Consider the following 14,943-nt stretch of genomic DNA (forward strand, 5'->3'; position numbering starts at 1 on the left):
GTTTAATAAATCATTATATTCACCATTTCGTCCTCTTTCTCTCAGGGATCTGAATCCCCAATGATGTTGGGCGATTCTCGGAGTGATCTAGAAGATGTGGACCCCTAACGTTCCTCATTGTTTGTGCGCAACAAAACACAAAAAAAATCCCTCCGACGGAAAGATGTTGTGGCTCTAAACACACAATCAGAAAACTGCATTTGATCTTCTATGGACTGGAAATGGAGCGACCAGAAGCAGCCAAAGGGCCCGTCGGAGCGCTCGCTCCTCGCCGGAGACGTGAACAGACGCAAATATCTCGTTTTTTTTTTTTTTTTTTTTTTTCTGGTGGTTAAAGCCTGGCTGGATGAAATCAGAATTCATGTCTTACAAGTCATTTAGCTAGTTTCGTCTGACTCGATGAGTTCTGTCAGACGAATGGGACTTAAAAACGGAGGCTTTCATTTCCTTGACGTTTTTACGCAGAACTACTACTATGGTGCCAGACGGGGTGTTTTAAAAGAAATCAGCGTATATTTGCCAATGTAATTAAGTAGATACTATTCATGAGAAATGTAAAGATGTGTTCCATAAGTGTAATTTCAAATGTAAAATAATATTTTTAAGAATCCTTTACTGATTTTCTTTATTTTTTTTCTGGATCTGTTTGAGAGGTGCCTCAAATCTTATTCGAAAAAAAAAAAAAAGAGGAACTTGCCAAGTCTCTGAGAGTCAAATAATCACACCGTTTTTTTTTTTCCCTTCTCATTTTTGCTGGTATTTTTAAAATGCACTTTATATTTGAATTCAGTTTTGTGACAAATTCATCACGTGGAGACAATTGGACAGACATGTCCCCTCGCTGCTCTCTGTCCAATCCTTGACTTTCTGAACAGGAAACCGCTGGATAGGAACAGCGTGCAGCAGAAGACACGAGCGGTTCACGCAAATGCTAGACGGAGAAATATGACAGTGGACACGGGGGACAGACTTTACAGCGGAAGACACATCGCATCAGCAGATGCGTCCTAAGACACATATGCAACACACTGAGACGCTACTGTCCGATGAACGTTTCTTCCTCCCAAAAGACAATGAGTGCTACAATCAGATGTGTGTCATCTCACTCTTTCTGTTCATCTGTTTTGATGTTGTCTTGTGCCGCCCTGGTATGAAGGTCTAGGTCATGACACTTTTCAGGGTAAATGTTGCCATATTTGTCCCTTTTTTTGTTTTTTGTTTTAGTTTGCCTGCATCTTTTCCATTCAGTCTGCCTTATGCGATAGAATGACGGGGCGAGGATCGGGCAGAAAGGGGAGGGGAAAGAGAAAGACAGAGGTTGTTGGAGAGATGGGAAGTTGTCACAGAGCAGTAAAGTGCCTTTACTCGACTCGTCCCCTATGCTGCTCGCGTCCTCGTCTTGAGACAAACCAGTGGACACGTCTCGCTACACAAATGCCTGAACTCGCTCGACGTTACGAAAACAGCGCACACGCATATGCTCTGCCGTGCTCATCTCAGAGCGCCATATGAGGACACAGGACGCTTGTTTGAGCCGGGCCTGTGATGTCTCCTTCAGGGAGTCCGCAGGGTGATTCATCTGCCGTTTGCTGCTCATTTTGTATTTAGACTAGAACACTTAGCAACATCGCTTCAATGTTTACAGCGGAAAGACCTCACCACCACCTTACGCAATCGTTTGCTGAAAGAGTGAACCGTAGTGCTGCTTTTTTACCTCACAGTCACCTGCTCTTTGCTTGGGTTTTTTTTTGTGTGTGTGTGGAAACTTTCACATTGACGCTTTTTTGATGTGGTTCTTCGCATGTTTGTACATGTGAGAGACTCTCTTGGTGGAAAATAATGGCCAAAGCTAAACCACGCTGGTCCCTTCCATCTGTTGAAAAAAAAAAACATCTTAAACCAGCCTAAGCGGGTATGCTGGTCTTAGCTGGTTTATGCTGGTCTCCCCGTCTTGCTTAGTTGGTATTCAGCTTGTTTAGTGGCCAAAAAACATTTAATACCAGCCAGCAGACCAGCTTGATCCGGCTGGGAGACCAACAGCTATAAATATTTTCCCAACAGGGCAAGCCTGCTTTGCTGGGTTTAGGGGGTTTGGTTTACTTAAACTCTTGATTGGGCTGGCTGGGTGATCAGGTAAAACCAGCATACCATCTTAAACTGGTTCAACATTTTTTTCAACAGGGCCAGCCTGGTTTACTGGTTTTAGAGGGATTTTGGGGACTTTAACTCTAGAATGGTCAAGCTGGTAAAACCACTTAAGGCTGGTTTAAGATGTTTTTTTCTCAGCAGGGTAAGCCCTGCTTAACTGGGTTTAGGGGGTTGGGGCACTTAAACTCTTGATTGGTCATGCTAGATGATCAAGTTAAACCAGCACACCATCTTAAACTGGTTTAACCTTTTTTTTTTCTCAACAGGACCAGTCTGGTTTGCTGGTTTTAGAGTGGTTTTGGGCACTTTAACCCAAGATTGGTCAGGCTGGGCAACCAGGTAAAACAAGCAAACCTGTTAAGGCTGGTTTAAACACTTTTTTTTTCCCCAGAAGGGTATTTGACTTTTTGACTCTTTCTCTAAGTGTCGGCCTCTAATAGTCAGCGAAACACTGCAGTACTCACAACTGCCTTTATACTTTGAATCAGTAAATGGTTCATTCGTAATTCACCGCCGCATATGTGGTTAGTATTTGGGATGATTAGTTAAACAGGCTTTAGTATGACTTTTTCTAAATGTTTCGGGCTGAAGGCATGGGGTTCAGCGACGATTGAGGGGACAATTCATCAGATCAGTGCCTGAACATAAGGCGTCTTTCTTATTTTGCTGGAATATGCACATTGGCAAAGATATCACACTAATTTCAGCTGAGCTGCCTAAATCGGTTTTCACTAAATGAGCCCATAAGAAACGGTGGAGTTGCAGTTTATATGTACTTAAGAGACAGGGTGTGATAAAGCTTTCATCAAATCTGATCCTCCTTCCTCCAATCAGTCTTTTTTAAACCCTTCCTACACCTGTAGATGCTGTACCAACCACTCGGCAGATCTGTGACAAGGCTTGCATTTTGAAGCTGGGTGTCAGGACAGGGTTTAAGACGCTTGAAGAGTTTTTAATAACTGGGGATTCTTTGATTCATTTCTGCTGCGAGTGTGTAAAATGTGTAAAGGAATCTGTTAATGCATGTTACAACCACATTTTAATTTGTACATCAGAGTTTGACAATGAAAACATTTGATATAAAAATGGAAAAACTGGAATGCACAACTTTTCACAGATTGTGTGACATTTGTACGTGTCAAGTCTGAAGTTGATTTTAGACCATTACTCATATAAAGTTTGTATAAAACTTGTAATGTAAAAATATACATTTATAAAAAGTTGTACTCTTATAAACAGTGCACATGCATAATAGAAGATAATGCTCTCCAAAATATAGTACAAAGAGATTTTGTTCAATTCAGACTGTGTAAATATCAAAATGAAAAGTGCTGACTAAATACAGTGTTATCAATATTATTATCAGTTATCAATATTGGAGGTTTGTTAATCAGTATTGGTCCATATTTTAAATATATCGGCCAATCTTGTATATGTCATTGTACATAATGGTCGTCTCTATGTTTACATTCAGATTACCTTTGCCATCATCCAAGGCTCACTTAAAGTCAGTCTAATAATTTAATAACACTGTTAAATGTAATCTTTAGCAAATCTCAAAATGAGTATTCATTTTTCAATTAACCCTAAATTCACTTGTAACAAAATAGTATAAAATCGGCCATTACGTAAGTATTGGTTAGAAATGATAAATGCATCCCTATTTAAAATGTGTTTTGCAGTTTAAAGGCCTATTGTAAAGTGTTTTAGCGTGTCTACATTGGTTATGGTTACACCAGAACCAGTTACAATGCTCTTCTCCATCGTGTAATATTCTGTAGTGGCAGAAATTAACTCACTCGTGTCATGCCTCCAACTATTCATTGTGTTATAGCAATTATGTCCTTGGTAACGTGTTTAGAGAAGGGAGGAAAGAGGAACACACATCCGCCTTAGGTCTTCAGTGGTCACGCGGCTGGTGGGACGGGCGGTGCCTGCAGCAAGTGGCGATGGCGGCAGCTCCTTTATCTCCTCCAGATGTACGAACTACACAGGTGTTTCCCAAAGCAAATGCCCCATGAGCGATAGAACCACGAGAAAGAGCCTGACAGCCTGTTAGTGTCCAGGACTCCTCGCATGAAACTTCCACCTAAAATAAATAATGCAGGTTAGTGCTGCTCAGATACGCTAAAGGTTCGGTCATATTAGTTGTATGTTATATAAGTTGTATGAAGTACGGAAGTCACTTTCAAGTCTAATAGCTTTCTGTTGGTCAACAGGGCGATTTCACATGACCAACTGAACCTGATGCAAAATTTACATGTCGAAATCTTCCACCCTCACGTACAATCCCATTAAAATGACGGGATTTCACATGCAAAAATGAGATGGACAGCAGTGAATTTGACCACACTTTAATTCACCAAAAAGAATCGAGTGGTTTAATCCAGGTCTTCTGAAGAAGAGACACTCTTTATATGATGAACTGATTTAATTTGGGCTTTTCCTTAGATGAACATTGATCGGTAAACGTAAATAGAGCACTCAATTATGGTAGACGGAAGCTTGAGCATTTATTTTATGATCTCTTTATGAATGAGATTTGGGTGAATAGACTTTCAATGGAGGATAAATCTCCGATTTCATTCAAAAATATCTTCACTTGTGTTCCGAAGATGAACGAACGGGTTTGAAACGACATGAGGGTGAGTAACTAATGGCTGAATTTTCATTTTTGGGTGAACTAACCCTTTAAGTCATGTTTCAATGAATCCACAGGACGTACAACAGATTCAGGAGCTAAACTGCCACTTGTATAAATGTTAGAAGCTGTCCACTGAGTCAATGAAAATGTCTTGAGAGTAAGTCACCTGCTCGCTGACAGCCGTGGGGTCGTGTTCTTTCAGATGACACTCCAGAGAGGACGTGTGGCAGCAGGAGGCATATGACGTTACACCCCTTTTAGCAGGACATGCCCTGCGGCTGCCATGCAGAGGTCGATCAGAGTCCGATACCTCTCCAGAGGAAGAGGAAGAACTGCAGCCTGCAGGGAAATATGACAGTTGTCACATTCTAGAAATAATATACACAAAGACTAAGTTGGCTTTAGGATAAGCATACAGATCTCTATTCAGTGCAATTATTGAAATTATTTAACCAAAACCCAATACACTTCAACTTCATTTGAACCCAGAACAATGCATGAATTAATCCTAATGAAAACCGCTGCAGTGCGAAACCATCTGTCACCTGTCAGCTGGTGTTCTGAGGGACATTCTGCATCCGCGCCTCTCTCGGGACTCTCTATCGTCTGGCACTGAGCTTTATGGCCTGTACAACAGCGCGCTACGGCGAACACACCTTGCCCTCCGTTCCCATTGACGGCAACACACTCTTTCTGCCCATCTCTCACCTGTCAGAAAGGAAATGACTAAACATTCCTCTACTTTACTCGCTCTCTGGTGCAAGTAGTGACTTGCATCAGGCTGACAGTTTAAACGGTATTTTTTGAGGATACTGAACAAACTTTCTCTGATAATGACCTCCACTCTTTCTCCAGCTCTCGCTCCGTTATGTGAGAAACTGGAGCAGCTCAGCATCTCTTCACCGTGGCGACAGCGGGACACAGTTGTGGCGAAACCTGAAGGGCCTGACCTCTCAGACCAAACCGACCTACAGAGCAGATCCTCTCCTGTGAGAAAACACACATGTAGTGGGCAACCTCATCAAAAATACACAACAAACTGCATTAAGGCCACCTTAATGGTTACAGATATGTTTTGGGCACTTGTATGGCGCTTTTCCACTGCATGGTATGGTACGGCACGTTTTGGCGCTTTTCCACTGCATGGTATGGTACGGCTCGGTTCAGTACGGCTCACTTATGACGCATTTCCACTGCATGGTACGGTACGGTACGGCTCGCTTTAAATGGTACCACCTCTGTTGAGGTTCCAAGCGTACCGTACCGATACTAAAATGTGACGTGAAAACACTGCAGATCACTGATTGGTCAGACAGAATCATCACTACCAGCGTCATTGTATTTACGACACGAGACACTAAACCCGCTAGATTTAAATAGCCAATAGACAATAGCCAACCTGTTTTAAAAGTATTTGCTTAAAAAAAAAAAGAGTATAAACTTCAAAAAAAGAAATGGCTGAATCGTGGTCAGTGGACGAGGTGCAGACGTTCCTCTCGTTGGTTGCCGAGGAGCGGATGGGGCAACACGGAATGAAAAATTCGCATTTAATATGATGATGTCATGGTAGTAGAGACGGCAACTATAACGATCAGTCCCACCCACTTTGAAGCGGTACTAACTGCAGTGGAAAAGCAACCGAGCTAAAGCGAACCGAACCGTGCCGTACCGAGTCGAGTCGTACCACGCAGTGGAAAAGCAAAGCGAGCCAAACCGTTCCGTGACGATTCGAACCGTACCGAGCCGTACCATGCAGTGGAAAAGCGCCAATAGTGTTTAAATTAGTCACCCCTCATGGAAACCCTGTTACCCGGGCCAGTAACAGACTACCAAAAATGGTTTAATACCCTTTTGGAAGTTCAACTCTTCCAAATTGTTTCAGGGAAGAATAAAATGCAATAAATGAACAATTGTATGAAAATAAATCAGTAAAACAAAACAATAAATAACGTTAGTATTATTAATAAATGTTAACAGGATTATTATATTAGGCTATATTATAAATTCAGTGCAGTCTGCTAAAATATAATATTAAATAAAATATAGTATGTAAATAAAGTAAAACAAAACAATAAATAAGGTTAATTTTAATAATATATACTTATAAGGTTATTATATTACATATAAATTCACTGCAGTCTGCTAATTATAATATTAATTATTAAAGGTTAATATAATATTGTACTATATTATACTATATATTATAAATCCACTGCAGGTAAATTTATATATTATATTATAGTATATTATATTATGTATAAATTCACTGCAGTCTGCTAATTATAGTATTATTAAATTATTAAGGGTTGATATTATATTATATATAAATACACAGTCAGTCTGCTAATTATATTATTATTAAAGGTTGATATTTTATTATATATAAATACACAGTCTGCTAAATATAGTATTAAATTAATTAGGGGTTAATATTAAATATGAATAGGTTATTATATTATTTTATATTTTAGTACATAAATTCATTGCAGTCTGCTAATTATAGTATTATTAAATTATTAAAGGTTAATATTAAATATTCTAAAGTTGTTACATTACATTATATTATACATTTATTGCAATCTGCTAATTATAGTACTGAAATCATCATACATCAGACTGTAATATCAGTCCATTATTAATAACTGTTGCTGAAGTTTACTCGTGAACTCTGACCTGTGAGTGTGGAGGTCGGGTCAGGCAGGGCGACCACCATGTTGGGTGTAGTGAGACGGTGGTCCTGTGGCAGAGACTCTGGGTTCAGACTCTGTTTGTCTGAATGATAGAGGAGCTGTTGCAGAAGCTCAGTAGAGCTGGAGTTTGGACTCAGATTCAGAAGCACCGCCGCTACACCTGAAAACACACACCGACCAGAGTTGCTTATATGGACAGACTGATCAAATGTACTCTCATCCATCTAATAACATGCACTAATAATAGTACGCATTAGTGTGTGCGTGTGTGTGCGCTAACCAGCAACATGTGCCGCCGCCTGTGACGTTCCGCTCTTGGTAGTGAAGCAGGTAGAGCAGTCACTGGATGCGCTGATGATGTCATCACCGGGTGCGAACACATCCACGCAGCGGCCCACGTTGGTGCCGGTCTTCCCAGTGCTCAACGGCTGGTCAGCTAAATTAACGGCCCCTACTGTTATCACCTGCAGCAGGGGAACGAATGATGTCAAAACCGACTGTATTAACAAGCATATGCTTTCCTGAAGGATTCTCCGGTCAGTACCTCGGGCTCTGAGGCTGGTGAGTACAGACAAGCATCATCGTTGTAGTTCCCAGCTGCAGCAATAAGCACTGCTCCAGATTCCACCATTTTCCTGCAGGCAGCGTTGAGGGTGCGACTGAATCCCCCAACAAACGGCAGCAGGAGGATCACAGGTGAGATAGGCTGAGACATCAGAGATGACTGGATATACTCTAGACCTGCAACAGAGTTGTGTATTATAATCATGAAGACTTCAAAAGTTTGGGATCGGTACGATTTTTTATGTTTTTAAAAGAAGTTTCTTCTGCTCACCAAGGCTGCATTTATTTGGTTGTCGCCCAAGGCTTGATTAAAAATACGACAACAACAAGGAAAACAGTAATATTGTGAAATATTATTACAATTTAAAATAATTGTTTTCTTTAAATATATTATGAAATGTAATTTATTCCTGTGATGCAAAGCTGAATTTTCAGCCTCATTACTCCAGTCTTCAGCGTCACATGATGCTTCAGAAATCATTCTAATATGGTGATTTGCTGCTCAAGAAACATTTCTTATTATTATCATTGTTGAAAACAGTTGTACTTTATTTCAGGATTCTTTGATGAATAGAAAGTTAAAAAGAAAAGCATTTATTTGAAATAGAAAGCTTTTGTAACAATACGCACTAACAGACAAAAAATTGGGGTCAGTAAGAATTTATTTTTGGAAAGAAATTAATACTTTTATTCAGCAAGGATGCATTAAATTGATCAAAGTGACAAAGCGATTTATAATGTTACAAAAGATTATATTTCAAATAAATGCTGTTCTTTAGAACTTTCTATTAATGCGACACTGAAGACTGGAGTAATGATGCTGAAAATTCATACATTTTATATATAATATATTCCAATAGAAAACAATTATTTTAAATTGTAATAATATTCCACAAAACTTTTTTTTGTTTTTGTTTTTTAAATCAAATAAATGCCTTGATGAGCTTCTTTTACATTACAAAATCTCACAGATCCCAAAACAGCAGTGTGAACAGCAGTGTGTGTGTATATATATATATATATATATATATATATATATATATATACATATATATACATATATATACATATACATATATATATATACATATATATATATATATACATATATATATATATATATATACATATATATATATACATATATATATATATATATATATATATACATATATATATATATATATATACATATATATATATACATATATATACATATATATACATATATATACATATACATATATATACATATATACATATATACATATATACATATATATATATATACATATATATATATATACATATATATATATACATATATATATATATATATACATATATATATATATATATACATATATATATATATATATACATATATATATATATATATACATATATATATATATATATATACATATATATATATATACATATATATATATATATATATACATATATATATATATACATATATATATATATACATATACATATATATATACATATACATATACATATATATACATATACATATATATACATATACATATATATATATATACATATATATATATATACATATATATATATATATATATATATATATATATATATATATATTACTTATGTTTTGGTTTACCTGCTAAAGCTGCATATATAAGATATTATATTATAAAGCTATATATATATATGTATATATATATATATATATATATATATATATATATATATATATATATATATATATATATATATATATAGCTTAATAATATCTATAATATAATAAGTATATACATATACTTATTTTTTTATTATTATTTATGTTTTGGTTTACCTGCCAAAGCTCCTGACACGGTACCCTTGCCTTGGCAGTTCAACACTCGGACACTGTTTACACTGGCACCTCGAGCGACACCCGAGTCCCGTCCACTGACCACTCCTGCTATGTGTGTGCCGTGACTGTCACACTGACTAGCCTGAGGGCAGAAGACCGTAGGAAGTGATGCATGGACATATGCTTCTCATTAGCACTTACACGAAAAACTGCCCAGTTACCATAAAACATTTAATGACATTCTCCAACCTGTCTGTGAACTCTGACCCCATCCTCCTCTGGCACACTGTTGAAGTCCGTCACCATCACCCTGTCCTCAATCTCACGATGAGTCACCTGAACGCTTGTGTCTAAGAGATACACTCCCACCTTTGCGCCGTCATCTGCATACACACAAGCATGACGACTCAACAGATCAAGAACCATAAATGGCAAAATACTTGAAGAACAGGGAAGATTCAAGATTAAACATTTTATCGCCATAAAAAGCATTTGCACAGTGCAGAAAGCAAATCTTTCACTTCAGGATCTCAGAATATAATTTTAGAAGGTAGATTAAAGGGGTGGTTGAATATGATTTAACTTTTCTAACTTTAGTTAGTGTGTAATGTTGCTGTATGAGCATAAACAACATCTGCAAAGTTACAACACTCAATGTTCAAAGCAAAGGGAGATATTTGCTTTTAAAGAAATTGCTTTTTAAGGACTACAACAAACGGCTGGTAGGGACTACACGACATTCCTCCCGGGTTAGTGACATCACTAACCCTAAAATTTACATAAACCCCACCCCCTGAACGCTATTTATAGATTATCAAGACAGAATATGCTAATCAGTGACTAGAAAATAACTACACATAAGCTACATAAATTCACCAACTAACCATTCAGAAATGTTGTCTACATGTTGTCAGTTCACCTTGAGTCTCTCCATCTTTCTGACTTCGATTTGAACATAAAAGGCTAAAAGTTTTTAAAATTTCCAGTGCATGTTTGTGTGAGGTAAAAGCACAAGCTCTTGAAGCTCCGCCCCCTGTGCCAGGAGCAGCAGCTCATTTGCATTTAAAGGAACAGACACAAAACGGTGCGTTTTTGCTCACCCTCAAAAAGTGACAACTTTAACATGCTATATAAAAATATCTGTGGGGTATTTTGAGCTAAAACTTCACATACACACTCTGGGGACATCAGAGACTTATTTTACATCTTGTGAAAAGGGCATTTTACCACCCCTTTAAAGTGTTTTGGGAAAGAAAAGAGTGAGAGAAGAGACTTTAGCTCACTGAGTGGTGAGTATTTTCCAGGCTCATGTTTGTTTTGAAGGATGCGCTGCAGGTTCCATGGGATGCTCTGGGCAAAGATAGAGGAATCCTCTTCAATGTATTCCACATGGGGCAGCTTTACTGCCTGACAAAAAAAAAAAAAAAAAAGCGATGGAATGAAAAAGACAGACAATTCAAGTTTTTATTTTATAATCCAGTCAATAATGTTCAAACATTCTTAAATATAAAATATGTACTGAGATATGAAATACAAAACTGAGAGCATTATTGTGAAAGAGTGTCTGTAAATTACCATGTGAAGAACATCGCTGCTCATTTTCACCAAAAACCCATGGAAGGCTCCTGAATAAGTCTGCAGTATTTCGATCAGGTATCCGCGTTTCGCGGCTTTTGCGCGGAGCCTGCGCGTGGTGCGCTCCACCTGGTTCACGTGCGTTCCGTTCCGCATCACCACTATATACTGACCCGGCATGCGCCATGCATCCTGTGCGTAAAAAAGATTTTGATAACCTTCTCATTCCAAACGTTCCACACGTACTACAGTACATTTATTTTAGACGTTCTTGGCTTATAGCAAGGACAACTTGTGAGTGTTTCTACACAGCTAATAAAACAATGTGGGAAGTTTTTTGGCAGTTATATAAAAGGTAGAATGGGATGTTACTCGCTTCTGGGACCAGCTGAAAAGTATGTTTTCATTGTTGATAAATAAACGTAGGGCCTATATTTTTCTTTGATATATATCATCTCATCTTAGCACTTTCGATTAATGACTATATTATGTTTAATTTTGTCATTTTATCTGAATACCAACATTTGTGAGATTCAGGCAGTCAAAACAGTTTTTTTAATTGATCTAATTTTGTATCTGGAAAATAGTGATATATATGACATTGTATTATGTTGAATATCAAAGTTTTTGTGTCTACAGTTATAGTCAAAATGAACGAACTCCCATTGCAAATCAGGTGTATTGGCTAAATGTAGACTTTCAGTTGTTTGTAATGAACAAATCAAACAAAAGTAATTGAAATAGCTCAACACAACAAATGTTGCAAATGGTTTTCCCAAATCCAACTGAAAATGCAACTTTTAAAGACTTCTGCAGTCTAAAAATTATTCAACCCCCAGAATAAAATCCCTCGCAGCAGCACAAATATGCAAAACAGGTGTTGTCTCAAGCACACCTGATGCAACTAATCAAGGGCATCATTAGTTGCACCAGGTGTGTTTGAGCTAGAACACATGAAATATCTGAACTGGCTAGGTTTGTTGAGTGTCATGTTTGGCTGCATGTAAGGCCTCGTTTACACTGTCAGTGAAATGTGACCCAATTCCGATTTTTTGCTCATATGTGACACAGATCGGACATGTTAATGTTCTATGACAGGCCTCATTCATAAGTGGAAATAAATCTGATATGTGCCAATGCGACTGTCATGTAAACAGGCAGATCGGATTTTCTGAGGCATTAGGCAACGTCTCTGTGGTTTAATGTCGAGAGAAACCCAGACGCGCATCTGCAAAGGGACGGATGGCCCGACGAAACATTGTGTCATCGTAGGAGAGGAATGTGGACAAACGTTGACACAACATATCAAAGGTTGGCTTGCTCATCCTAAAATTTAGGACCCACTGCTCCTCGTTAAAGCCAATATTTAAATAGAATATGCTCCCGCCAGTCCTGAGATCTCTCTCGCACACAATAACTGAAGCATATATGCATGCTGCAATGATGGCACTTTTCGTCCTCCTCCACCTCAAAATCATGGTGATGTTTGCCGAACTTTGCATGTATCGCAGAGCTAGCATCAAGCATATTTCGCGTTCGTCCATCTGTGCAAGAGAATTTAACCCTTTAAGCATGCGCGATGTTTCAGATAGTATGGCAAGTGTAAACACATGAACCGGATATGGGTCACAGTTGAAAGAACGTGTAAACGGACGGTCAAAAAAATCGGATAAAGGTAACCAATCAGAATTGGGCATCAAGACCTGCAGTGTAAACGAGGCAAAAGAATGGTCCAAAAAGTTTAGAGAAGATATGATCGCCCTTCACAAACAAGGAACAGCATACAAAAAATAAATAAAAATAAATCAGTGTTATGCCTATATTCATACATCAGTTTGATGTCCAGTACTGGATATTTGGTCAAATAAAGTGTCCTACTTACACACATTAAATATTAACAAAACTATTGGGGCTAACAATGTGCCTCCTACTGTAGACTAAATATATATGTATAAATCTTGTTCATTAGTTTTACTTAGGAAATTAGTAATTTTAGATGCATTATTTATTTAGTAAGTTTTAATTGATACAATTAATAAAAAAAAATCTGCATCCTGTAGTAGACAGTAAAATCACTTAAAAAAAAAGTTTCCTTTATCAAAATAATTTATTTTACTTTCATAAAAAGAACCAAAACTGATTGGTTGTTTCAAAATAAATATAGTTTCTAGAGTTATATCAGGTAATAAGCACATACAGTGATTAGTTAATTTAGCCAGTACCTTAGTGCACCTGTAAAACTGGGCAGATGGCCTGCTCTCTGCTTCAGGCTGGGAGTCATCCTGCAGAATTAGAGACAGGATCATCTCTTCATCCTCAGTGTAGTCTTCATCACTCTTAACCATAGCCAGAAGACTCAGAAGAAAACTCAAACAGCACACAGTCACGACGCCTCTCATTCTTGGACACTTTTTGTGCTTTTAGGTCAAGAATATAAAATAAGTAGTTCAAGTGATGTTGCTCAAAATTCCCTTTTTTGGATTGGTGTTCCTCATATGGCAAGGCAGAAGTATGAAGCAGAGAGCTTTAGAGCTGAAGTGTATCCTCATATCATTTAACATGTCATTTGAATCTCTCTGACGGAGTGAACGCAGTGAGGTGGAGCGTTCTGACGTTTCTCTGTGCATATATCGAACGATGTGAGGTAATAAATACAGCAGATGAGGAGTCAGATTACAGTCCACCCACACACACATTATTACTATTCCTGCAAAACCTGTAAATGAAAGTGTCATTGAAGTGACTACAAACAGCCTAACAAATAAAGAGAAATGGCAATATTAACAATATTAATAAATGAATTGTAGTGAAATTGTATTTTTTATGTTTTGTTTGTTTTGTTTTTTAACTAGGCAAAAGGACGACACATGTCTAACCTGCGCACGTTCGTTAGAGTCAAAAAGTTGCACGTGTCGGATGTTGCTTCACATTAACCAAAGTGAAATATAGATTCACGTCGTCCTCTGTTGGCCAGATAGTGGTATTGTTGGAGGGCTAAAAGAGTCGTAATCAAATGAAACGTGCTAAACACAATACAATCCATATTGTCAAAGCAGGGTTGTTATTATTATTTTTTTATTATTATTTTTTTTTTTTACTCATATTGAGTGAGGGGAAAAAACTGTTTGTGAGAAAACAGAAGAAACCTGAGATGCACCTCACCTACCACTGACATGCTGATCCTAAATAGTAGCCTATGTGTTTTTTGTTTCTTAGTTTTGTTGCAGTAGCTAGGCCTACTCAAGATTATTATGAATGCCAGAAAAGTCATATGGGTAGCATGCATAATAGTCTAATTGCTTTTAACAGAGGCTGAACGCTTTGAGTCCCCCTGTAGTCAATAATTGTATCCCTTAAAACTCATCCTTGAGCACCAAAATGACATATTTAAACTATTTCCTTGAAAAAAAAAAAAAAAAAAAAAAAATCATGCCTTAAAATAACTTGAATGTAACTCTACACCCTTGCCTCATTTAGTG

General features: G+C 37.5%; 2 protein-coding genes across 5 annotated transcripts in view; one reads left to right on the forward strand and one right to left on the reverse strand.

Annotated features, from left to right (window-relative positions):
• Window positions 1–3,255, forward strand: part of usp24 (ubiquitin specific peptidase 24) — a gene marked incomplete at its 5' end in the record, with an annotated part of 73,504 nt that extends 70,249 nt beyond the window's left edge. For all 4 annotated transcript variants that reach the window (XM_081379403.1, XM_081379404.1, XM_081379405.1 and 1 more), the window contains one exon: window positions 46–3,255. In XM_081379403.1, coding sequence (XP_081235529.1) covers window positions 46–108 — 63 coding nt within the window. In that variant the 3' untranslated portion in view covers window positions 109–3,255. The remainder of the gene's footprint in view (window positions 1–45) is intronic.
• pcsk9 (proprotein convertase subtilisin/kexin type 9) lies at window positions 3,170–14,087 on the reverse strand. Its single transcript, XM_081379407.1, has 12 exons — window positions 13,687–14,087; window positions 11,465–11,656; window positions 11,173–11,296; window positions 10,139–10,272; window positions 9,890–10,031; window positions 8,027–8,223; window positions 7,763–7,946; window positions 7,466–7,642; window positions 5,631–5,779; window positions 5,338–5,500; window positions 4,959–5,131; window positions 3,170–4,237 (listed from the first exon to the last, which is right to left on the reverse strand). The coding sequence occupies exons 1-12, from the start codon at window positions 13,861–13,863 to the stop codon at window positions 4,049–4,051; spliced, it is 2,001 nt and encodes a 666-aa protein (XP_081235533.1). The 5' UTR covers window positions 13,864–14,087; the 3' UTR covers window positions 3,170–4,048.
• Window positions 14,088–14,943: the final 856 nt, after the last annotated feature.

The sequence above is a fragment of the Scardinius erythrophthalmus genome (genome assembly GCF_964197995.2).
Source record: "Scardinius erythrophthalmus genome assembly, chromosome: 11".
In the NCBI taxonomy this organism is placed as follows: Eukaryota; Metazoa; Chordata; class Actinopteri; order Cypriniformes; family Leuciscidae; genus Scardinius; species Scardinius erythrophthalmus.

What these genes read in the sequence shown, in the direction of transcription:
- pcsk9 (XM_081379407.1), bottom strand. Translation starts at nt 13,863, where the DNA reads ATGAGAGGCGTCGTGACTGTGTGCTGTTTGAGTTTTCTTCTGAGTCTT. An exon ending in CACCAGCCTCAGAGCCCGAG is followed by an intron (nt 7,947 to 8,026) that starts GTACTGACCGGA and finishes CCCCTGCTGCAG; the next exon opens with GTGATAACAGTAGGGGCCGT. An exon ending in CTCAGAACACCAGCTGACAG is followed by an intron (nt 5,132 to 5,337) that starts GTGACAGATGGT and finishes ATTTCCCTGCAG; the next exon opens with GCTGCAGTTCTTCCTCTTCC.